The sequence below is a fragment of the Phoenix dactylifera genome, unplaced genomic scaffold (genome assembly GCF_009389715.1).
Source record: "Phoenix dactylifera cultivar Barhee BC4 unplaced genomic scaffold, palm_55x_up_171113_PBpolish2nd_filt_p 000873F, whole genome shotgun sequence".
Classification (NCBI taxonomy): domain Eukaryota; kingdom Viridiplantae; phylum Streptophyta; class Magnoliopsida; order Arecales; family Arecaceae; genus Phoenix; species Phoenix dactylifera.
In genome coordinates this window covers 112829-138545 of record NW_024068236.1, presented here as the reverse complement: position 1 = coordinate 138545, position 25717 = coordinate 112829, and the positions used below count along the sequence as shown (strand labels likewise).

General features: G+C 43.7%; 3 protein-coding genes across 6 annotated transcripts; all 3 read right to left on the bottom strand.

The window, feature by feature from the left end:
- Positions 1-3817: 3817 nt before the first annotated feature.
- LOC120107464 (disease resistance protein SUMM2-like) lies at positions 3818-25488 on the bottom strand. The gene is made up of 2 exons (XM_039120733.1): positions 24652-25488; positions 3818-6822 (listed from the first exon to the last, which is right to left on the bottom strand). Exons 1-2 carry the CDS (start codon positions 25462-25464, stop codon positions 4723-4725), a joined length of 2913 nt encoding a protein of 970 aa, XP_038976661.1. The 5' UTR covers positions 25465-25488; the 3' UTR covers positions 3818-4722.
- LOC113462704 (disease resistance protein RPS2-like) lies at positions 18515-23818 on the bottom strand. Of its 4 annotated transcripts, XM_039120736.1 has the most exons (7): positions 22637-23818; positions 20321-20571; positions 20190-20241; positions 19672-20029; positions 19452-19528; positions 18955-19054; positions 18515-18779 (listed from the first exon to the last, which is right to left on the bottom strand). In XM_039120736.1, the coding sequence occupies exons 1-2, from the start codon at positions 23787-23789 to the stop codon at positions 20480-20482; spliced, it is 1245 nt and encodes a 414-aa protein (XP_038976664.1). In that variant the 5' UTR covers positions 23790-23818; the 3' UTR covers positions 18515-18779; positions 18955-19054; positions 19452-19528; positions 19672-20029; positions 20190-20241; positions 20321-20479. The 4 variants fall into 4 exon arrangements, with proteins under 4 accessions (XP_038976664.1, XP_038976663.1, XP_038976665.1 ...); XM_039120735.1 differs by having other exon boundaries at positions 19452-20029; XM_039120737.1 differs by having other exon boundaries at positions 18955-19528; positions 19857-20029.
- LOC103700137 (UDP-galactose/UDP-glucose transporter 4-like) lies at positions 21565-22597 on the bottom strand. The gene is made up of 2 exons (XM_039120739.1): positions 22116-22597; positions 21565-22005 (listed from the first exon to the last, which is right to left on the bottom strand). Exons 1-2 carry the CDS (start codon positions 22227-22229, stop codon positions 21784-21786), a joined length of 336 nt encoding a protein of 111 aa, XP_038976667.1. The 5' UTR covers positions 22230-22597; the 3' UTR covers positions 21565-21783.
- Positions 25489-25717: the final 229 nt, after the last annotated feature.

The following is a 25717-nucleotide window of genomic DNA, read 5'->3' as shown; positions in this document are numbered from 1 at the left end:
AATGAGCATAATTTTGAGAGGTGGTGGATGTGGTTTGCATTACTGCGATCCATAAAGTTGGTATAGCACAATGCAGTTCGCAAAATTGGTCTAACAACCTTATAAAATCACATTATTTTTCTCTGAGTACAGGCTTGTCCCAGTAATGACACAATTCTGCTTGGCAACTGGAAGTTTTGGGATCACACCATACCTACTTTTAACATATTTAAGAAATAGATATACCTCCATTTTTTCATTGAGATTTTGTATAAGACAAGAGAGCTTAGCAACCAAGCTTTTTTAAAGTAATTATCAATAACAACCAAAATTTTAAAGGTCATACCTGTGTATGCAGGTGATTGAATAATATAAAGATGAATTGAGATTGTTTTATGCCAGCCAAGATGGAAGGTAGAAGAAATCCAAAATATGTTAGATGATTTATAACAAGTGAGACATCAAAAATTCAAGGGATATAGTTTATAAAAGATTAACCATCGGAAGCCAGAGTAAATCCTACCAAAAACCTTTCACTATTAAAAAGTGAACAGTATATATGATGGTGACCACCAGCTCAAAACTAAAAAGTACCACCCCAGATGTCATTAGATACTCTGACTGAAAGCATGATAAGTGTCAGCAAGTTGAGCACAAACAAAAAGAAAAAGGCAAAGGCATTGAGAGAGAATTAGTTCATGGAGCCTGATTACAGCCATACTGAAAATGACACTATTGACCTGGACCATCAGGTCAATTTAAAGTCTTAAGAGACCAGAAAGAACTTACAATCTAACATCATTTACTACACAGTAACTTCAGAATGAGGATGAGTACCAAAATTTAGTTCTGCAGAGGGTATGAAGAAGAATAAGGAGAAGAAGAAAACGACAGAGATCAGTACCAAATTTTAGTCCTACCATCAGAGGGTAAAAGTTTACTAGACGAAGAAGGAAGAAGAAATTGATTGATAGAGCAACCATCAGTGACTCAGGCTGACCCCATGAGTAATATTATAGAAATTAGAATATAATGTTTTTAGTTCCAAACAATCTTCTCCATCCAAAAATGAGCAATTATAGAATGGTTAGCAGAGCGCGCGACAATTTCACATGGTGAAAACTGGTAATGGAATGACGGTCCTTCAGGTATAGGAATGTACCTTATCGTACCAAGACCTTGACATTCAGTCAGCTTGGTAGCTGAACTGGAATGAACATCTAGCCATCTCATTACCAGTAAAAAACATGAGAGATACCAATGGGAAGATGTTGGATTAACTAACTTGCACAAGAGCTGAAATCTAAATATCCCAGATTCTACAGTCTCCACTGATGACTGAACATGGGAACATCAATCCGGACCATCAACGAAAGACTACACTTGTATAAAACAGGCTACATTCAAAGTGACTCTGCAAATGTATGTTCTGTATTCATGATATTAAAGCATTAAGTAGGGGCTCGAAGTATGTCTAATAACTAAAAGTTTGGCATATAAAGGTCAGAATATGAACCATACTTTTCATGACCACGCGACATACAGGAACCACAGTGAAAGAGCATGATTTGTATCTTAAATTTTCAAATCTATAACAGTAATTTGTGGACAGAACGAAAAATAAGCAGATTTCATTGGTGAAACAATGTATAGAAGAAACTTTAGAAAGGCAATGTTTACAAGGCAGGAGTCAATGTAGTGTCTTCTACAGTTCTTTTTGTAAGAATTCGCAGCAAACTTAGGTAGTGTGACAATGAACATTATAGCTTAGGAATGAAGGTAGTGAACTACATCTAGTTGCAGTTTTCAAATAAGAATCCTAGTAAAGGTAAATCATGTTGTAGGTGCATGAGAATCACATGCCACTCATATTCTTTGCTTTAGACCTCAGTTCTGTGTGGTTGTGAGAACATTATGATACCTTTTCATACTGAATCAATACTGTCAACAACTTTACACAAATCAGTGCTGCATGAATGGTGCATAAGAATGGTCATGATATAATCTCAGCATACTGCCCCATAAACCAGATGTCAAACCAAGTGAATCAACATTAAAAAACCACATCTCAAACCAAGTGAATCAACATAAAAAACCACATCTCAAACCAGGTGAATCAACATAAAACATCTGCTTTGCTGTGATCCTTGACAACAAGCAAAATGGCTGATATCAACTAAAAGCATTGATCCCTATGTTCAGGAAATCATAGAAGCAAGCAAAAAGAAAAAACAGAAGATACTATCCCACTGTATTAAGACTAACACCAACGAACCATGCACTCACTTGATTAGATGGCTACAACTTGATCAGAGAACCTATGAAACATTCACCTCCCTGGATGAATGGTGATAGGAAATGCAGCCCACGTAACCAGCTTAACCTGTTTAAGTTGGATGTTTAGGGAAAATCTATTCAAAGGCCAACTTAGGATGAACTTCTGTACCAAGGGTCAAAACTAAATTAGAATAGGACAGACAAATAAATCATATGCTGTCACTAATAGTACCTATGCTATTTACTCTGGTCCCTGATAAGATATTTTCATCTCATCATTTTCCATGTGCGCATGACATTGCCGTGCCATGCACTCAATGGTGTTTAAATATATGCCATTGAATTTGGCCCACCTTCTGGACCTATTTTGAACCCCAAAACTGGCCCCATTTACTTCAAAGATATGCACACATATATTTGTTCTTTGAACTTGAAACCTACAACTTGTACATCTCTTTAATCCCACTTCCTCTAGCTTCGACAATTATGTCAAACATGTTCAATCCAGAGGTCTGGTCTATCCTCTGATGTTTAATCCCCGAAACCCTGACATCTCGTCTCCTACCTTTTAAAATACACTACAAAACTTCAATAGCAGTGATACGCCAATGTTCTTTCCAGCAAACCTAAATATTCATTTGAAGCTGATGATATATGATAGAAAGTAATAGGAGGCCCAGAAATCTAGTAGAATTATGAGGACATTATTAAGCAGAGCAAATCAAATATCCTCTTCTGATGACAGCATCTCTCTTTGGAAAACTATTGCACTACCTGACCACAGTAACCCAATGCCACTTTCTGATTTTCTTTATGTAAAAATTACTTCGGAGCATTGAAGATAAGCACTTTCAACAATAAAGCCACTTCCCCATAGCAGTCCCTCAAAATTACCTCAGAGTAAATGAATGATGAGGAAATGCACTACCACTCTTTCTGAATAAATCAACTGGCACTCCACAAAAAAATATGCAAGCATTGGTCTGAGCAAATTTCTGACAGATTCCAAGGTTACAGTGTCTGCAGTAAGTATAATACTTAAAAAATGAGCTACAAGATAATCAAACCATCTACCAGCATCATACTTAGAAAAAAAAAGCGAATATGAATCCAGTCAGGAGAACAACCTTAAATAAGAATATACTCTATCCCTCTCACCAAATATGATACTATTGTATCCTATGTCTTAGACAATTTATAATGGAGGCATGGGCATCAAAAGCATGTCAAACATCATTACCCAACCATTTATCCACCATCAGAAGCATAGATGGCTCAAGCCAGAAAAGGCCATATAGAACATGCTTAATTCAGCATCATATTTTCCTCTTTAGAGAAAAGCAAACTACTCAAATGATCTATGTGTAATGATGGCATCATTAGAGAAAAGGTAAAAACAAAGATATTAAAATATAGAACTTTCGGAGATAACCAAAGTTATTAATCATCTTACATCCATTGTGCGGTATTTTTCATTTTAAAATTTAACAGTGCAATATGATAAATAAACTCAGAGAAACACAACTGGCTTCATCATTCAAGCTTGTCCTCGCATCATGAATAAATGGAAACAAACTCATCTATACAAAATATGCATATACATCAAACATGTAGTACCTGGACCCTGCAGTGTGAGAATTACTCATGCATTTGTACAAATTCAAATCAATTTGCTGAATGAAAATAGAATGGGAATCCCCATTTACTGGAAGAATTCCTAATCAATCACATCATTATATTAGATACAGAAAAATGAAATACATCTGATCTCATCTGCAGGTAGCTTAAAACTTTCAGATACAACAAAATTCTAACAATCACTAAAAATGGAGAACATTTTAATGAATGGAGACCGAGACCTGCAAGTAGTTTAAACAAATGTTGCATTAGAAATTGCCATGATAGGGTTAAAATAAAGGATAGACATAGAAGTAATTGCAATATGTCCTGTAGAAAGATTGCATAAGCAATTTTCTTGAAGATGAAAGTTCCCCTCTTCATATTAATCATGGGAAAGAAGAATACAGGTATCTGTTCAATTTCCTAAACAATATACATCTACAGAGCCAAGTGAGGCCAAAAGGATCAATTTGCATGTCATCATGACAAATTTCATGTGTATGTACTTCTGCAACAAAGGTGCATGAGTCAGTGCCAGCAAAATAACCGAGTACAAGAAGTTGTGTAACTTACAACATATTTATACTAACCCTAGCCCAATACATGTATTTTTGAACTCCCAAAATACCCCTGTACTGTATTGCAGGGCGTTGCCCCCGCATCCCCAACCCCTATCAACGTCCCTAGTAAACTACTAGTAGATTATTGCCCCAAAGGCATGCAAATGCTGTCACTTCGCTTCGCTCCGTTCAGTGGGCTTACGCTCCCTTCACTCCACTCCGTTTCGCTCCAGCATTGCCTGCCTTCCTAGAATACCAGTGTACCACTCGAATATAAGCCACTTGCTCAAATATAATGTTCCCTGAAATAGGGGTGGAGGGAGGCTTTCACGTTCTCATCCTGCCACTCTAAGCTTTGCCACCATCCTTCCTCGCCACATATCTTCCGCAAGTTGCTCTCCATGATCTTGATGGGCAGCTGCTTCAGCTTGTCACAACGACCAATTTCAATGATTTCCAAAGAAGGAAAACTGATTGCCTGGTCACAGATGCTAGTCAAGCTCCCTAATTCATACAGAGTCATTCTCCTAAGACAACGGAAGCCAGGTGCCGAGTTACCGCCAACATGGTTACCTACTGATTCATCGATCACTCGCTGCATTTTGGCGCACGAATATATCACTAGTCTCTCGAGCCGTGGGAGCAGCAGAACCGAATTAGCATTCTCTAAATCATCGCAGAATTCAATTATCACAGACCGCAACTGCGGAAAAAAATCTGAGATCGATACTCTTGTCCAATTTACCACCTTTAATTTCATAAGGTAACGGAGACGGAGATCCTCAAGATGTGGAAGTCGCCAATCCATATCATGATCCCGGTCCTCGCCATCCATCTCCATCTCCACCAAGGACTCACTATGTTCGATCGTTAGCTTCTGCAAGCTCTTCAACATTTTGAGGCTTCCAAGTTGGGCTTTGACGATGGATGGTGTCAACTGAATGCACGCCGAGAAGCTCATCCACTTTATGTAGAGGCGCCGGGTAACTACGTTGTCAAACCTAGAGAGCATTTGGAGGGCCGGCACTGCATTTACCGTAATTCCAAGAGTTGTCGACAACTTCACCTTCGAGTTCAGTTCATCCAGCTCTTCCAAACTTGCTGTATTCTCTTCATTACCACAACCTCTGCCACCGCCAACTTGCCAACCTGCACACCTAGTTCCAAAGAGATCAAGCAGCCGCAGTTTAGAAAGATTCGATATCGCACCACGAGGTATTATTAAGAGACGAGCTGCAGATCTCAGTAGCAAGTACTTCAGCTCTTTAAGACGTGCCAGCTCCTTCGGCAATGCTTTGATGTATGTAAAGGATAAATTAAGATACTGCAACCGAACTAGCATGCCTATCTCTTTCGGTAACTCCTCCAACATGGTGTCGGATAGATCTAGGTAAGTTAGAGCAGGCATGCATTGGAAAAGGTCAGGTGGGATCCATTTGAGAGACCAATTCCTCTGGAGCATCAAGACTTTGAGACTCGGGCGATCAGGAAGGTATTCGGGCAACATTTGTATAACATTATTCATTAGCGATATTCTTTCTGTTGCTTCTGATTCAACCCATTTCAGTTTCACATCTATTGCTTCCTTCAGACCAACACCAGCTTGAACCAACCATTTATTATTTTTCTGCCCGCAGTCGGAAGCGATCCATAGTGCTAAGCCTCGAATAACATCATGCATTCTCACCGTCCCTTCAAATTCACCCGGCTCCAGCAAGCACACTCCTTCCAAGATTCTAATGTGTTCGTGACCCCAGAACAATTTCCCATTGGAGTCATCGATTAAGCCTAGACCCATCCAGCATTCTATAAGATCATATTTCCTAATTTGACAGTCTTCGGGCCACAAGCAGCAGGACAAGAAGCACTGCCTCATCGTGTCATCACTTAAGTTATCATAGCTGAGCTTTAATCTGCGAAACAAATCTCTTTCTTCACCCTCCTCCGGTAGGATCTCCATTTCCTGGATCTCAGCATGCTTAGAGTCCTTCAGCAGCTCGATTACGTGCCTCCAGTATATTGGGTCCCTCCGGTCGCGCATGGCCCTTCCTATGGTCTTGAGGGCCAGCGGCAAGCCTTTGCACTCCTTCGCAACCTCTCCTGCAAGGTCAGGTATGTCAGGGTGAGAGCGGAGGGTCTGCTCACCGACATGAAGTTTGAACAGATCCAGCGCCTCTAGGTTTTCCAAGCATTTCATCTTGATCTGGACGTCGGCGCTCATTTTGCTGCAGACGTCCTGCGATCTGGTAGTGAGCATGACTTTGCGCTTATATTGATTCCCTCCGGTGCGGGGACGCGGGATCCCCACATCCTCCAGCTCGAAGCCTCTCCACAGGTCATCCAGCAGCAGCAGGAAGTTCTTGCTCTTGAGGTACTCGAAGAGGACCAGTCCGGGGGCCTCCAGATCCAGTCCCAATTTCTTGGCTATTCCCTTCTGAAGCTTCTCCAGAGTACGCTCTTTGGAAGCCACCATCCATATCACATGGTCGAACTCCGAGCTCCTATCGCTGCCAGGGAGGAAACTGTTGTTGACGCGGCTCAGGAGAGTGGTTTTGCCGACCCCTCCCATGCCCCAAATCGCGATGATACCCACGCAATCATCATCAAGGTGGAGCAGGACTTTGTTCACAGTTGACTCAATTGCTACCAACCAGGGAATTGGAGGCATCTCCTGGACCGACGGCGGTGGCAACCTCCTCGTGACGACGATAGAACGTGCTTCAGTTTGCAGCTCCTCCACCACCTTAGCCTTCTTGGTGGCTCTCTCGCCGTCTTTGTAGCTCGAGACCCAGTTGAGGGGGACTCCCAACACCCTCTTCCTCTTCCGGCAGGCTTCTTCCATTTTGGTCGCTTCACCTACTTCCGCTTTCACCCTCTTGAGCCAGTATTTGGCTTCCGGAGTGCGCTTGCTCCCTTCTCTCTCGGCGATTTTGATATCTTCGACGATGCCAGCCCTTGTAGGTTTCAATTTATCCATGGCGTCGGTTAGAGCTTTCACCTTTTCTCCACTCGTGCTGAGATATCTGATGTGCGGGATAATAGCTTCCACGAGAGGTATCAGCTTCCCAGCAACATCAGCGGCTTCGAGAATGGGCAGCCCTAAAGAGTTCCAGTATGGGGCAAAGAATTGAAGGATTACGCTTAGAGGAACGAGATTCATGGCGAGAAGGTTTGAGGAAAGGGAAAAGTGGACATGGAAGCAGGCGCTTCCCCTTTATTTTTTTTTATTTTTTTATTTTTTTAGTCTAAAAGAATATACGCTTGCAGCGGCCCAGTATATTTGAAGGAGGCCTAAGACGGATTCATCGAGTGAGATTTTTTTTTAATAATAAATTTTTTTAATAAATATAAAATATTTTAAAAAAATTATGAAAATAGATAGCTATTAAGTACATTATTTCAATAAAAATACATAAATACAATAAATGTTGGCAAAAAAAATCTTTCTAATTTAACATAATTTTTAAATGAAGGTATGAAAAAATAATTATGCTAAAAAAAATTCATAAAATTAATTAAATAATTGAGATAATGCTTGACAGCACTATTTAAGCAGAAAATGAAAAGATTATCCTACGGCACTTCATGGTCAAAGTAAACAAAAAAATTTGTCCAGAAAGGAACCTTAGGGGCATTGTGTGAAATTCACTCCATCTAATTAATAAAAGTCCCATCGCACCATCTCCCCTTCAAGCGAGTACCCAAGTGGCAACTGCAACATCACGGCACAGCGGCCATTCAATCTCCAATCTCCCTCCTTTTCTCTCTCTACCAACCAAGAGGGGGAGAAGAAATCGAGAGGAGAAAATTAAGAGAATCTTCACCCTCCAAGAAGTCGATCTCCAATCCCCCTATCTTTCTAGGCTTTCTTCCTGATGGCCCAGCTGGATCAGGAGTAATGTGAGAAAAGGAAAACCATGACCAAAACCAAAAAGAGAAAGGATGAAAGATACGAGTGGCTTCAGACGTGTATCAAGCCAACCAAATTCCTTCTCTCTTTCTCCACCCAAAACAAAACTAGTGTCCCCAACTTTCCAAATTGCCCCTCTGCAGGCCAAGAAACTCTCTCCACGTCCCTTCCATCAAGGGGGAAGACTCGTAGCCAGCTCTTTCATATTTTATATGGGCCTTTGCTTTCATAGTCATTGGTCCGAGGCCTTAGGCGACCGTCTCGATCGTCTTAACGTTCGGGCCGGCTCTAGTTGCAAGAAAAGGTACAAATTGGTTGAGACAGATTTTGAGTGACCATGATTCGATCCGGTTTCTTATTTGGATCCAGGCTCGATCCGATCTTCAACAGGATCGGATCAGGTCCATAATTATAATTTTTGATCCAACGGATCATTGTTGGATCTATGTATAACCAAAACTCTATCTCTAAAATTTGAGTGTGGGCCGGATCGAATCCGAATTTACTGTTTTAATTTATGAATGAAGGCGAGACATAAAGTTGCTGCCTCTCGGATAAGATTCACAAGTTCTCCATCTTTGCGAATCCTCCGTCCTTCCGGAATCGAAACAGCAGCCGCCGCCGCCGCTGCGGCTCCTTCCATTTCTTTTTTTTTTTTACTTTGGGGTGAGAACAGGGAAGGCCATCCGATTTTGCATGGGAAGGGAGAAAGGGGCCACCCATCTATAACTGTCCCATCATTATGAAGGGCGACATAACGCTAAGCTATTATCTCTTTTTTTTTTTTTTTGCTTCGAGAACAGGAAGGCTACCTGATTTCGCATGAAAAGCGGTGGAGAGGGGCTGCCCATATCAATAGCCGTTCCATCATTATTAAAAGCGACATGACACTAAGTCACTAAGTCATTATTATTATTATTATTTTACCTCGAGAAGAGGGAAGGCCATCCGATTTCGCATTGGAAAGAGGGGGAGAGGGGCTAGCCACCTCATCATTAAGGGTGAGATGACATACCGCCACCTGTCATATGACGATCGGTTGTTGCCCTGCGGAGTGGGGAGGCGTGATCTAGAGCTTAAAGTCAGTATTACCATACCACTCCCCCGCCTCTTTTGCTGCATTTGCCTTTTTTTTTTAATAAAAAATAATTTTATAACTTGATTTTTATCGGTGGAGGGCTGCGGGCCTAAACAGATAATTCAGATCGGATCGGATTATTGGATAAACAATTCAAAATTGATTAAAAAAATGGATTAGATCAGGTCTGGATCGGGCTAAGATTCAGTAAACCCAATCCCTTCTGGGTATACCGAATCTCAACCCGATCTGTAAACGATCTGATCCATTTTTTTGGATCGTTTATCTAACGACCTGATTCGATCTGATCCGAATCTGAATTATTTGTTTAGATCCGTACCTCGCAGGCCTACAATCTACCAATAAAAATCAAGCTAAAAATATTTTTTATTTAAAAAAAAAGGCAACAGAAAGAAAAGCGGCAAAAAGAGATAGAAAGAGGTACAACAGTATTTACCCAAGCCCTAGATCATGCCTCCCTAGATGCAACTGGCGGAATGTCATATCGTCCTTAAATATGATGGGATGGCTATATATACGGGCGGCCTCTTTTCTCCCTTCTTATGCGAAATCGGATGGCCTTCTCTTTTTTTCTTTTTTCTTTTTTTTTTGTAGAAACGGCATTTCATATAACTCTAACTTGAGTACATCCAGCCAAATCAAAGGAAAGCAAAGAGTAAAAGGTGGGAGGAATATCTCCTACATATGATCGGATGGCCTTCTTTGCCCTCACAACCTATTCATGAGGTGGTGGATAGGGCTGTTAACGAGCCGAGCCCGAGCCTCCGCAGGCTCGGCTCGGCTCGTTTCACCAACTTTCCGGCTCAGGCTCGGGCTCGGGCTCGGTACCGAGCCCAGTATTGGGCTCGGGCTCGGGCTCGGGCTCAGGCGGCATAGCTCGGGCTCAGGCTCGTGAAGCTCGTTTGCCCGAGCCTGAGCGGCGAGCCCGAGCACGAGCCCGAGCCCGCCCTATCCCCATTCCCGTCCCTGTCTCCGTCGACCGTCGGAGAGAAGAACGAGCAGCCGCCAGCCGAGCTCAGTTCCGGCGGTTCGTTGGAGAAGAATGAAGGAAGGAAAGAAAGAGAAGAAGAAGAAGAGAAGAAAGAAGGATAAAAAGAAAGAAATAAAAAAAAAGAGAGAAGAATGACTCACCTTGTCGTGTGCGGCGGCTGCCGGCTTCGACCGCGAGCACCGCCGGCATGGGCTTCAGCCGCAGGCACGGCCGAGGACGCCGCGGGCTCGGCCGCGGGCATTGCCGGCCGTAGCCCGACCCTCCCGTGCGAGGGACTCCCCTCCTCTGTTGCAGTCTCGCCGCCGTCGCCGGTGGAGGAGTCGGCAAAGACGGGAAAAGAGAGAGGGGAGAAACGGAGAAGAAAGAGGGGGAGGGACAACCCTATCCAGTCTCCGATCGAAACCTCCGGAACCGAGCTCGGCATCGGCGGCGGAGGGAGGCAGCGAGGCATCGGCGGCGGAGGAGGAAGGCGAGAGGGGAGGGACACCCGGAAGAGGGGAGGGGAAGGACACCCGGAAGAGGGGAGGGGAGGGACACCGGACGCTTCTGGAGAAACCCAGAAGAAAGGAGAAGAAAAAAAGAAAAAAAAAAGAGGAGGTGGGAGGGAAGGATAAACGGATTGGGTTTGGGTTAACGGGCTAAGTCCGAACCCAAACCAATCCAATTCGATTTTGGAACTCTCTTTTGGGCTCGCGAGCTGCTCGGGCTCGGGCTCAGATTTAAACGGGCCTCATTTTGGGCTCGGGCTCGGGCTCGTTTGACTAACGAGCCGAGCTCGAGCCGGGCTTTTACCGAGCCGAGCCTGAGCAACTCGGCCCGTTGACAGCCCTAGTGGTAGAATGTCATATCGCTTTTAATGACGATGGGATAGCTATAGGTGCAGGCAGCCCCTCTCCCTCCTTCCCACGCGAAATCGGGTGGTTTTTTCTGTTCTCACCACGACGTAAAAAGACTTTTTGGGTTGGAATGTCATATTGGACTTAATGATAATGGGACGGCAATAGATACGGGCGGCCCTCCCCTCCCTTCTCATGCAAAATCGGATGGCCTTCCCTGTTCTCACCACCTATTCGTGAGGTGGTGGAATGTCAAGTTGCTTTTAATGACAATGAGATGGCTATAGATACGGGCGGCCCCTCTCCTCTCTTTCCATGCAAAATCGGGTGGCCTGTTCTCACCAGGAAGTAAAAAAGTTTGAACTAGTGTTAAATTGTTGATGAAGTGGGATACACACAGTTTTCAAAAGCTGGAGAGCATTAGATAAATGTTGTGGACCCCATTATCATGGAGTTTAACTTGAGGGTGCCAATTAGTAAAGATGATAAATCTTCTAAAATTGGTACAAAAGACTTCGATGCAATTACTGCTCTCATCTTAGATCAGTTCACGGGCCGGACAACCTACTTAACCCATTTAAGCCCGAAACATTTTGAGCGTTCCTGCCCTCACCTTAGACTTTGTTCATGGAATCCTCTGATTACAAATACATGTTTGATTGTTCGCATGGAGAAGTGAGGCGTAGTGATCAAGATAGCAGCATCATATTCCTTGCCCCCATGAATCTCATCCAGCTGTCCTGACTTAAGCTTCAACAGCTTACACTCATCTGGTAGTCTTTTTTGTAGAAAGGTAAATGACATATATGTCAATGACCAGACGTGTCGCAAGGACAGCTATCTACAATTCGAAATGGAAAACATATAACAGATGATCTCGACTGCATGTAGCCTGTTTCACGTATTGAAAAATGGTTGAATTTTGAAACTAGCTAAGAGGACTCATCTAAGTCCTAGGATGAACACCAAGTCTCACAACCAATGTATATGAAAAGAGTGAGTGTATCATGCCCGAAATGTTAGAGTTTTTAATTTATAAAATGATTTAAATTTTAAAAAATAAAAAAAACTAATCTTATCCCGTTAAGAATTTCAAAGGCTCTGAAATTTTTTTCTTTTTGTCTCGCATCGGAAGTATGGAAGCAACTCTTCTTGCTTAAATAGAATTTCTTTCCCAAAAAGCCCAAATTGGGCTTTGTGGGATTGGACTGGTGACCACATGCATGCTAAAGAATTTAGTCGAGGTCAACAAAATTATTAAAATTAATTTAAATTAGTCCCTTTGAGAGTATGCCATTTACATACCTACTTTAAGCAATTCCAGTCTTCTGACCATGTTTATAATAACTTCTTTGAATAAACAACCAAGAAAAACAAGATAATAAAAGCACGAAATTTTTTTTTTGAGATAACTAAAAACGTGATGTTATCCTCGCAATTTTGAGTAAGGCTACAAGTTTCTCATTATGTGCATACAAACAATTCTCTTGCCATATGGTAAGAAGAGTTTGGTACAACATACATGATTTGTTGCCGAATACAGAAAGTTGGCCGATTGTGGAGTTCTTAAATCAGCATTTGTGAGTCCAATGAACCTAGAAGCATTTTCCATTTCTAATTGATGACTTTTGCAACTTTCTCTTTTGAGCTGGTATAACTTGGAACAGAGTTTTGTTTGTCTTGGATATCAAGGATTCAAGAGAGGCCAAAACATGAAGTTAAAACAAGCTTGTTAGGATTCATTATACAAGAGGTCATATCCTAGTGACAAATGTTGTTGAATCGAGCTCTGTGTGCAAAGAGATGTCACATATGAACATTGATATTATAAGGGTTTATATATATATATATATATATATATACTTATAAGATGCTACACTCAAGAACCTCAAAAAACAAAAACCAAAAAAAAAAAAAATCTGTCACTATATATCCTCGTATAACGAAATGACTATTTGTTCTAGTTGTTACAATATTATAATGGATATAGTTTAAATTTCTACAACTTGAAGTGAGCGCGGGATCTAATAAATCATGTAAGCTTAGCCCATGATGTAAATTTAGAAATAAAATAGATGATTCTATTTTGAATAGAGATTTTTCAGGAGTATCTAAGGAAGGGGCCAAAAACAATTGTACTAAGCAATAATAACCACCCAAAAGAAGGGGCCAAAAAAAAAAAAACTTGTACTATTTTTTTCTCTTTTTGAAGATTACCGCGTGCTAGCTACAAAGAAACCATGTTACGGGGAAAAGATGTTGCAAAAGTTTCTTGCTCCACCATAATACATGATAGTTTTGAATTATCTTACCATAAATTAACTTGAACATGTCTATATTTTAGACTTCAAGTAATCATGATTGTGAGGTTGTATGTAGCACTACTCAAACAGATGTTCTTATCCGTTAGCCATAAATTTGGGATCTAGCGTTCCAACCTATATTGGGTCAACTAGAGCTCATATTGGATCAAAATTTTACTAGCCATAACCAAGTTTGAGTTGTTGAGATTCTTCGAGTGTGAGGACCTGTGCGAGCGTGTGTTTAGACGTATTAGCTAAGAAGATCTTTGGTCCAAAAGGTCCTTTTGGCGTTACCTGATAAGGCTATTTATATTCTCCGTAGAGCTGTCCAGATGGCAGAAGTATGGCCCGTCCTCATCATGGAAGGAGATGACTTTTAGCCAGATGGTGCGCAACTAGAGCTTGCTTGAGGTGCACGGCATAGGCCGTTCTTGTGATCAGTAAGGTATTGGTAGATGTGGCAGGATATGGCTGGGGCAACATGGCATCGTCCTTGGCTGTCGTTGGCCAGCAAGCAAAGTATTGCGCGATGAAGTTGTAATGTACGACCACGTATGCGGGCGTGGGCGCGCACGTGGATGCGGCCGTGGGCGCGCACGTGGATGCGGCCGTGGGCGAGGTCGAGCTCGATGAGAGGTCGCATCATATACTCGGCGAGGTCAGCCTAGTGGGCGTTGAGGTCAGGCTCGCTCGGAAGCCGCGACATATGTTTAGTGAGGTTGGCTTAGCCTCTCCGATTCTAAGGTCTGCTCTATAGGATGCTCCGAACTCGAGGGTTGGGGCATGTTGTTGTATAGGGCGCCCCGAACTTGGCCGGGGCGCGTCGTCGAATATCAAGAGCACCTCGAGCTCGGCCGGGGCGCGTTGTCGAGTATAAGGGCGCCACGAGCTCGGGTCGGGGCATGTCGGCGAATATAAAGGCACCCCGAGCTCAATTCGGGGCGTGTCGGTGAATATAAAGGCGCCCCGAACTTGGCCGGGGCGTGTTGGCGAATATAAGGACGCCCCGAGCTTGGTTGGGGCGCGTCGTCGTATAGTCCTGCGGTCGAAAAAGCTCCTTGGCTCGCAGTCGACGCAGCAGGGCGCTCCGAGCTCGATTCCGGAACGTCATTTTAAGCATCAGAAAGGGGTTGCTGCAGGTCGTAGTAGCGGAGAGATCCGGCTGAGGTCGGCTGAGCCTTCGGCAAAGGCCGTGATTGGACTGGCTTCTAGCAGGATCGAGGTCTAGCCTGATCGGTGCTGAAGTATGTCCGACCGGAGTGGGATGACCCTTTGTCCTCAGAGCAGTTTCTTGCTCCACCATAATACATGATAGTTTTGAATTATCTTACCATAAATTCACTTGAACATGTCTATATTTTAGACTTCAAGTAATCATGATTGTGAGGTTGTATGTAGCACTACTCAAACAGATGTTCTTATCCGTTAGCCATAAATTTGGGATCTAGCGTTCCAACCTATATTGGGTCAACTAGAGCTCATATTGGATCAAAATTTTACTAGCCATAACCAAGTTTGAGTTGTTGAGATTCTTCGAGTGTGAGGACCTGTGCGAGCGTGTGTTTAGACGTATTAGCTAAGAAGATCTTTGGTCCAAAAGGTCCTTTTGGCGTTACCTGATGAGGCTATTTATATTCTCCGTAGAGCTGCCCAGATGGCGGAGGTATGACCCGTTCCCATCATGGAAGGAGATGGCTTTTAGCCAGATGGTGCGCAACTAGAGCTTGCTTGAGGTGCACGGCATAGGCCGTTCTTGTGATCAGTAAGGCATTGGTAGATGTGGCAGGATATGGCTGGGGCAGCATTGCGTCGTCCTTGGTTGTCGTTGGCCAGCAAGCAAAGTATTGCGCGATGAAGTTGTAATGTACGACCCCACGTATGCGGGCATGGGCGCGCACGTGGATGCGGCCGTGGGCGAGGTCGAGCTCGATGAGAGGTCGCATCATATACTCGGCGAGGTCAGCCTAGTGGGCGTTGAGGTCAGGCTCGCTCAGAAGCCGCGACATATGTTTAGTGAGGTTGGCTTAGCCTCTCCAATTCTGAGGTCTGCTCTATAGGATGCTCCGAACTCGAGGGTTGGGGCATGTTGTTGTATAGGGCGCCCCGAACTTGGCCGGGGCGCGTCGTCGAGTATAAGGGCGCCTCGAGCTCGGCCGGGGCGCGTTGTCGAGTATAAGGGCGCCACGAGCTCGGGTCGGGGCATGTCGGCGAATATAAAGGCACCCCGAGCTCAATTCAGGGCGTGTCGGCGAATATAAAGGCGCCCCGAACTTGGCCGGGGCGTGTTGGCGAATATAAGGACGCCCCGGGCTTGGTCGGGGCGCGTCGTCGTATAGTCCTGCGGTCGAAAAAGCTCCTTGGCTCGCAGTTGACGCAGCAGGACGCTCCGAGCTCGGGTCCGGAACGTCATTTTAAGCATCAGAAAGGGGTTGCCGCAGGTCGTAGTAGCGGAGAGATCCGGCTGAGGTCGGCTGAGCCTTCGGCAAAGTCCGTGATTGGACTGACTTCTAGCAGGATCGAGGTCTGTCCTGATCGGTGCTGAAGTATGTCCGGCCGGAGTGGGATGACCCTTTGTCCTGAGCAGGACGGTCCATCCCCCCCCCCCCCCCCCCCCCCCAAACACACACACACACACACACCAAAATGGACTGCAACAATGCCAACAAAAATATATATCTTCAGTTAGGTAGCAGTTAGAAGGAATACTCTTAAAACCTGCGGGGTTTCCGTTTATCTTTCCTTATAAAACTTGAAGACTTCTTCAAAAACAGAGCCGAAATTTCCAGGATGCTCGCCTTTTCTTTTTAAATCCGACACCCAAGTAAGAAAAAATGTTCACGATTTACATCAGTCTTCCATGCTGCTTTTCTCCGACTTTATGGAAGCGTCCTACCCTTCCAGGCTTCCAGCAGGTCGGGCCATATCTTTCGCGAGAAAGAAGGGTTCACCTTCCTTCGTGCAAATCCACCGAGTGCTTTGAAAGGCATGCAGGCTGATGTTTTATAGAGTTTGGATGCTCAGTTGGCGCGACCCCATCCCCCTCCCAACATATTTTTATCCGGTATTGTTTGTAAAAAAATATAAAATATAAAAATAAATCTACCTCATCCTATCAACTTAAGCTTTTAAGACAAGTAATGATTTCAACATGGTATGAGAGCAGAAGTTCTCTGTTTTCGGATCTTACCGGTCCAAGTCGACAACTGGTCTTGCGAGGAGAATATTGGAATATAAACTGTTTTTGCTTCAAGTCATTGTGGGTATAGAGCTTAAACTGGGGTGGGGGTTGCCGGTGCGGTGTGGTGCAAGGCTAGCGTTAATTTCTTATGGGTCTTTCTTTTCCTGCCTTATCGTCCCCTTCTTCATCTTCTTCGGTTTCCCCAGTCCTTGTCCATGCCCACCGAATCCACCATGCGGTATTTCTCCTATCGAAATAGGATTTCCTTTCTACACAGACTCCGCTCCTCCTAAATGCAGGAAGCATCATAGGATCTCCTGCGAGAACTCCACAATAATCGTCCACTTTTATGGGCATGGGCGCCCGTTTATCGTGGAACAAATCGACTACACTGATCAGTCAATTATAATTGACGACCCAGGGTTCGGCAATTACTTGCAGATACCAGATTGCATTTTTCTTTATAAATTTGAAACAACCAATCACCTCTTGCTCAAATCTGCAACATATTTTTACGGATAATATGACATGAAGAAAACATTAACAGAAAATTGAGAGAAGACTGTGATTCTCTTCTAAGAATAATATGCTACTGCCATTCATTTGAGTGCAATCAAAGAATTCTCAACAACAAATAGGCCAGCACATCCTCTATAGCACAACAAACGAGCTCTTTGTTTCTCTCCTGTACAAGCACCAAAAAATCTAAACAGCAACTGCAATTGCAGTTGTAACCTAAGTCTGATCTAAATAATTTCGATTTGAATGGAACTAGATTACTGTAGATCAGCTACTGCAACAAGTTATAACAGAAATGAAACTCGCTGTTTAATTCTTTTCTGAATTGAGTTATACACATACATACATATATATATATATATATATATATATATATATATATATATATGTGTGTGTGTGTGTGTGTGTGTGTGTGTGTGTGTGTGTGTGTATTAAAATGACAAAAATGAAAAAAAAAAAAAAGGGCGAGCCAAAGCAATTAAACGTTAGTGCCTCAAAATGTACTATCGATGCCTCTGCTTGCTGCTCCCTTTCTCGAGAGGCAAAGGGATTGGATATCACTCGGAATTTTTGGAGTTGCTCCCAGCTTACACTATAGTGGTGGAGGTGCTGCCGTGAAGATCTAGGAGTATGAGCAATACTTGTTGAAAAGCTCCTACTCACTTATTGGTTGGTGTTCCATTCCGTTATGTCAGACTATACTTTCTTTAATTTCATTCTGTCTACTTGGTCCCAATCTTCTTGCTGGCCCAACCCAACATACATTACACATACATACACACATTCTGTCTGGGCATACTGCAATTGTAGTCTGACAGGAGTGGAGGAGCCACAGAGGCCATTAAAGAGCTGGGATTTTAATTACTTGACAGCAATCTTGGAGTTTAGACCAGATTCCTCCAAAGTGTAAGAGAAATTTATGATCATAAGGGGTTCACCAGTCATTGAAACGATGAATTTTTAGGACAGCGAATACACACATTGATCCCAGGCCAGCAACTTTATTTTCATATTTACATTATTTTTGCATGATTTCCATATCAAACACTTATTTTACGTATTACTCATCTATTCTTATTGACAATTATAGTGCACTAATCTAATAGTTAATTTCGCAACAAAACTCATTTATGTTAGTGCTTAATATTGTTGTTTATTGTAACACTCAAAAAAAAAATGTTGTTTGCTGAGTTTAAGATCTGATAGAAAGTAATAAATAATCGACAAATAAAATTAACCATAGCATCAAATGAAGCAATAGAGTAGATGCCGCTTTAGAAATTAAGAGTAACTAAACGATCTGCAATACATACAAACATCCAAGTTCTGCTCTTCTGCGTCTATGAAAGATGAGACTACTGCTTTATTTAAAACATGAGAAAGATAACAATGTGGACAGGAGGACAAATAACCCAGTTTTAAAACATCGAGTCAGACCGGTTTGCCACACCTAACCAAGCCAACAACTCCTTTGCTGGTGAACTGCTCGTCAATATAGCCGACTCCCCTGCAAGCATTAAACAATGCGTCGTTTCATAATCTTGATTCACTTAGTGCATCATTGTAAAGCACATGTATAAAATCTAAACTTTCTAGTGCTAAAAAATTGCATCTCCAGTTCATCCCAGGACTGTGATTGATAGTCATGATATTATAATGAAGTGCAAAGTGCATGAACCTACCATCTTCATTTGCCATCGGTAAGAGCTGTGATCTTATGGAAAGGTCATACATTGCCTCCAACGCTGCATTCTTGATAAGCAGCAAAGACCATGGCATAAGCTGTGAGGAAGTGCGGGCATGTGTTTAGTCCCACATCGGTTATTTACTGGGTAGATCTTGGGTACTTGTACAGGATCAAGAAACCCAAATAATATCTTCCGGCTAGCCATTTTAGATGAAGTTCTGGATTGTTGCAAATGGTATCAGAGCGGACCCGACCCATAACCTATGTGGACTAGGGGACACTGCAGCACGGATCCATTGGGGCTGACCACGGGCCAATCGTGGTGTTTGTGATTAGATTTGAATAGACTTGAATCCTTAGCCTGACGAGAACGTCAAGGCTTGAACGAAGGGAGTATGTGAGGACCCGTGCGGGCATGTGTTTAGTCCCACATCGGTTATTTGCTGGGTAGATCTTGGGTACTTGTACAGGATCAAGGAACCCAAATAATACCTTCCAGCTAGCCATTTTGGATGAGGTTTTGAGTTGTTACATAAGCCGCCGCTGCGGGGACCATGAAGGTATCATCCCTGCAAAATTCAACATATATGGAAATACAAAGGGAAGGTTTGAGGGATTCATGCATGAATTTTTAACCCTATTATTAAGTCATATTCTGCAATTTTGTAATTCATTCGGAGTTTAAAGGAGAAGAAAGCAAAGAAACATTTACCGAATATCATCTTTGGATCCAAATTCTTCTATTGTTACTTGAATTAAATCTAACAAAAATTATCTGAAGATCTAGAACCAAGCTTAGGCATAAGCAAAATCAGTATAACATCTTACGATAATCTACGAAAATTAAAGTACCAGAGGAATAACCCTGCAATCATGAACAAGGGGTGGCATGCTTACTTTGATCCTAAAAGTAGCTCAAATATCACTCTGATCAGCTCAAATGCACGCTTCACTCGACGAAGATTGCGTGAATGACTGCCCGAACACGCCGCGCAATTATTTCGGATGTTGGCATCGATCAAGTCCGGTATTGTGGAAGCCGTTTGTGACGCCTCTAATATATCGTTGATCTGTAAGGCATTTGAAATGGATAATATGAAGCATACTCCTACTATTCAGAGTTTTGCAGTAATTGCATTATGAATGGACGATATATGAGCATTCACTGTATACCGTTCAGCTGTAGAGAGAGAGAGAGAGAGAGAGAGAGAGAGAGAGAGAGAGAGAGACCTTGGCCCTGTACTAGTCCACCCCAAACTTGTGCTCGATCCCTGGCGTCAACCTGAACCAGATAAAATAAATCATTAGGGAGAAGGAGTGATCGTCTCCTCGAGAAATTATTAGGTGGACCAGCAGTCTACCTCCTTCCCCTCTGGCGGAACAAGGATATTTGGGCACAGGCGGCAGCATGCTTGGCAGAAGGTAGGAAGACTCGGTAATAGCCATCTACCCTCAAACCAACCGTCCTTCAATGCTCCGTATCTTCGTGAAGGCATTCTGAGCAAACCCCCTTTCTCACCCTAGTTACTTGGCCATTTCCTGAAATAGGGGAGAAGGGAGGCTTTCACGTTCTCATCCTGCCACTGTAAGTTTTGCCACCATTCTTTAGCACAGGGCCGGCCCAAGCCTTAGGCGACCGAGGCGGTCGCCTAAGGCCCCGGCCCAAACGAAGGCCTCCACTCTGCATGCTCCTGTCTGGGATCGCCATCGTCGGAGCCGGTCGGAGGCCTACGAGCTGCTCCAGCCTGCAGCTGCCCATCATAGGATTCATAGATTAGCTGCCGCCTGCCAGGCATCCAGCATCCAGGCTTGGCCTGGTGGCCAACGGGCAACGGACAACGGGGCTATGGAGCCCTACGCCCCTACGATCCATAGCTGATAGCCTGTCTTCTCCAAGACTCCATCCGCCGTCCTCGGCAGCTCGCTCGGCCGAAGACTCTTCTTCGGTGAAGAGTTTAAAACTTTCGATTCTAAATTCTTCTTCGTTCTTTTTTCCCTAATCAGCTAATCCCTAGTTCCTCCTTACTCTTCTTCGGTTCTTCCTGCTAATCCCTAGTTCCTCCTTACTCTTCTTCGGTTCTTCCTTCCCTAATCTGCTAATTCCTAGTTCCTCCTTACTCCCTAGTTCTTCCGAGTTCCGTCCACGGTCCATCGCCCGTTCGCCGTCCTCGGCAGTCGTTCGCCGAAGAGAGTGACGAGGGAATCACCGAATCAGGGAGGCGGCGTCGCCGGACGGCGTCTCTTCTCCTTCTTGGCAGTCGGCCCAACCCTCCGGGCTCCATCCACACCGGAGGTGAGCTTCCGCCTTTACTCTTTCGAGTGTTCTGTTTTCTTTTTTTAGCTATGGGCGTTCTGTTCTCTTCCGCCTGATGGGTTATTTATTTTTGTTAATTTATTCTGATTCAGTATATTGGTTCAATACCTTAATGGTTCTCTTCCTCTATTTTGTTTTGTAGCGGGAAGGGAAATTATAGAGATCTTGGGGTTTATTTAATTGTTTTTTACACATATCCAGCTTTTTTGTTGTTTCCCCTCGTAACATTAACAGGGTGGGTAATGCTTGAAATAACTGATCTTTCTAGAGGAGCAAAATTAGACTCAAGAGATTGAATTTGGCAACCAGGCCTCTCAATGAAAAAAGAACATTTTTACGGCCGATCATCCGGTTGTTATCCATGAAAATCATGCAACTTTCGGAATTTCTCCATATAGAAGAAAGTAGGGAAAAAAAATAAAACAATAAACAATAAAACAACCACCCCTGGAAATTACACTCCTAAAATGAAGCGGAGAACAAGATCACAAAGCAAATATCTATACAACTTCAAACCAAGGGCCTCTTTTCTTCTTCTTGTTCTCGAGATCCTTGCCGCTGCTGTTTGAATTTACGAGGAATAGGATTATAGGGTCTTTGTATTCTGGAAGAAGTTTCAAGATGATCCCCATGGAGATCAGTAAAAGCCCGGTGCTGTGCTGCCCCGTCAATGACTTTGTGAATTATCAGATAAGATAGCAGTAGTGTGACTGCCTTCCTCGCTGTAGTTACCTAACAAAACATGAACACAGGAAAGACTTAAAATGTGAATCATGTTTCTAAAATCAGCTGCAGGGATACTACAAGATGTCAAAAGAGAGACTAAAAATACTGAAATGTACCATTGCAGTAGTTGCTGCCCCAAAAATTGCAATGAGGGAGAGCACAAAGATCTGACCCACAAAGGTGGCCATTGCTTCAAACACGAGCACAACATAGACATATAGATGCTGCATCCATTAACAATGAGAAGAGACTCTCATCAGACTAATAGTGTCCAGCTTTACATCTTCAATAACAAGCGATCCAAATCAAGCTAGTATTATTCAGCGAAAAAACTACAAAATGTTTCCCTTTGAGTATAAATATAGCACACAAACACATACGCATGGTTGCATTATTATTGATTCGGAAGACGGAGAACCTGCTGTATAAGTGATATTTGTATGGTTTCTTAACTTGGATTTTGTTGGTTGTTAAAAGTATTTGTAGGTTTAACGGGCATCTGACATTCCGCATATTTTTAAATAAATTTTTAAAAGTATTTTACACTTATTAAATTTTTTTATTTTTCTAAAAAAGGCCTCCTTTAGTAAGTTCGCCTTAGGCCTCCAAATACATTGGGCCGCCCCTGCTTTAGCACCGCGTATCTCCCGTAAGGTGCTCCCCATGATCTTGACAGGCAGCTGCTTCAGCTTGTGACAATAATGAATTTCAATGATTTCCAGAGAAGGGAAACTGATTGCGTCGTTACATATGCTAGTCAAGCTCCCTAATTGAGAAAGTTTCATTTCCCTAAGACAACGAAAGGCAGGTGCCGAGTTATAGCCAACATGGTTACCTACTGAATCATCGATCACTCGCTGCATTTTCCAGCAGATTTCTATGTTTAAATTCTCAAGTCGTGGGAGCAGCAGAACCCAATTAGCATTCTCTAACTCAAGGCACTCTAAAATCGTCACAGACTGCAGCTGCGGAAGGAAATTTGAGATCGATACGCTCGTCCAATTTACCACCTTTAATTTTTTGAGGTTCAGGAGTTCGAGATAGGCAAGATCTGGAAGTCGCCAATCCATGTCATGATCCCGATCCTCGCCATCCACCTCCAGCTCCACCAAGGACTCATTGTTTTCGATTGTCAGGCTCTGCAGGCTCTTCAATATTTTGAGGCTTCCAAGTTGGGCTTTGACGATGGATGGTGTCAACTGGATGGATGCCGAGCTGCTCATCCTCGTTATGTGGAGTTGCCGGGTAACTACGTTGTCAAACCTGGAGAGCATTTTGAGGGCCGGCACTGCATTTACCGTAATTTGAAGAGTTGTCGACGACATCACCTTTGAGTTCAGTTCTTCCAGCTCTTCCAAACTTGCTGTATTCTCTTCATTACCATGACCTCTGCCACCTTCAACTTGCCAGACTTCATACTCGGTTCCATAGAGATCAAGCAGCCGCAGTTTAGAAAGATTTGATATCGCACCACGAGGTATTCTCAAGGGAGAAGAACGTACAAAGCTCAGTAGCAAGTACTTCATCTCTTTAAGACATGCCAGCTCCTTCGGCAATGCTTCGATATATGTAGAGGATAAATTAAGATACTGCAACTGAACTAGTCTGCCAATCTCTTTCGGTAAATCCTCCAACTCGGTATTGGATAGATCTAGGTAAGTTAGAGCAGGCATGCATTGGAAAAGGTTAGGTGGGATCCATTTGAGAGACCAATTCCTCTGGAGCATCAAGACTTTGAGACTCGGGCGATCAGGAAGGTATTGGGGCAATTCTGCTATATAATTATTCATTAGCGATATTCTTTCTGTTGCTTCTGCTTCAACCCATTTCTGTTTCACATCTATTGCTTTCTTCAGACCAACACCAGCTTGAACCAACAAATTTATTCTTTTTCTGCCCGCAGTCGGAAGCGATCCATAGTGCTAAGTCTCGAATAACATCATGCATTCTCACCGTCCCTTCATATTCACCAGGCTCCAGCAAGCAAACTCCTTCCAGGATTCTAATGTGTTCGAGACCCCAGCACAAGTTCCCATATGATACATCAATTAAGCCTAGACCCATCCAGCAGTCTATAAGTTCATCTTTCCTAATTAAATAGTCTTCGGGCCACAAGCAACAGGACAAGAAGCATTGCCTCGTCCGGTCATCGCGCAAGCTATCATAGCTGAGCTTTAACACGCGAAACAAATCTCTTTCTTCACCCTCCTCTAGTAGGATCTCCATTTCCTGGATCTCAGCATGCTTAGAGTCCTTCAGCAACTCGATTACGTGCCTCCAGTATACTGGTTCCCTCCGGTCGCGCATGGCCCTTCCTATGGTCTTGAGGGCAAGCGGCAAGCCTCTGCACTCCTTCGCAACCTCTCCTGCAAGATCAGGTATGTCAGGGTGAGAGCCGAGGGTCTGATCACCGACATGAAATTTGAACAGATCCAGCGCCTCTGGCTGCCCCAAGCAGTTCATCTCAATCTGGACGTCGGCGCTCATTTTGCTGCACACGTCCTGCAATCTGGTGGTGAGTATGACTTTGCGCTTATATTGATTCCCTCCGGTGCCGGGACGCGGGATCCCCACATCCTCCAGCTCGAAGCCTCTCCACAGGTCATCCAGCAGCAGCAGGAAGTTCTTGCTCTTGAGGTACTCGAAGAGGACCGTGTTCGCTGGCTGTCCGTGGGCCTCCAGATTCAGTCCCAATTTCTGGGCTATTCCCTTCTGAAGCTTCTCCAGAGTACACTCCTTGGAAGCCACCGTCCATATCACATGGCCGAACGCCGAGCTCCTGTCGCTGCCGAGGAGGAAACTGTTGTTGACGCGGCTCAGGAGAGTGGTTTTTCCGACCCCTCCCATGCCCCTAATCGCGATGATTCCCACGCTATCATCATCGAGGTGGAGCAGGACTTTGTTCACAGTTGACTCAATTGCTACCAACCCGGGAATTGGAGGCATCTCCTGGACCGACGCCGGCGGCAACCTCCTCGCGACGACGATAGAACGTGCTTCAGTTTGCAGCTCCTCCACCACCTTAGCCTTCTTCGTAGCTCTCTCGCCGTCTTTATAGCTACAGAGCCAGTTGAGGGGGACTCCCAACACCCTCTTCCTCTTCCGGCAGGCTTCTTCCATTTTGGCCGCTTCACCTGCTTCCGCTTCCACCCTCTTGAGCCAGTCGTCGACTTCCGGAGTGCGCTTGCTCCTTTCTCTCTCGGCGATGTTGATATCTTCCAGGATGCCAGCCCTCGTAGCTTTCAATTTATCCATGGCCTCGGTTAGAGCTGTCACATTTTCTCCACTGAGATCTCTGATGTGCGGGATTATAGCTTCCGCGAGAGCTATCACCTTCCCTGCAACATCAGCAGCATCTAGAATGGGCTGCCCATAGTCGTTCCAGAGTCGGACGAAGAATTGAAGGATTACGCTCAGAGGAAGGAGATTCATGGCGAGAAGGTTCGAGGAAAGGGGAAAGTGCATGTGGAAGCAGACACTCCTCTGCCTTGCCGGTTGACAATTTCTATTGATATGTGAACTGAATAGGATAATAGATGTATTGTAGATTATTATAATATTTAATTATTTATATTTAATATTTTTTAAAAACCAGTTAGAGCCTATTTTGATTTTGGATGGGATTTCACCATCTTACTTCTTAAAAAAAAATTAATAAAAAAAAATAAACTACATCCAAGATAAGAGCTTTTATTTTTAATTAGACTATGAGGGATTT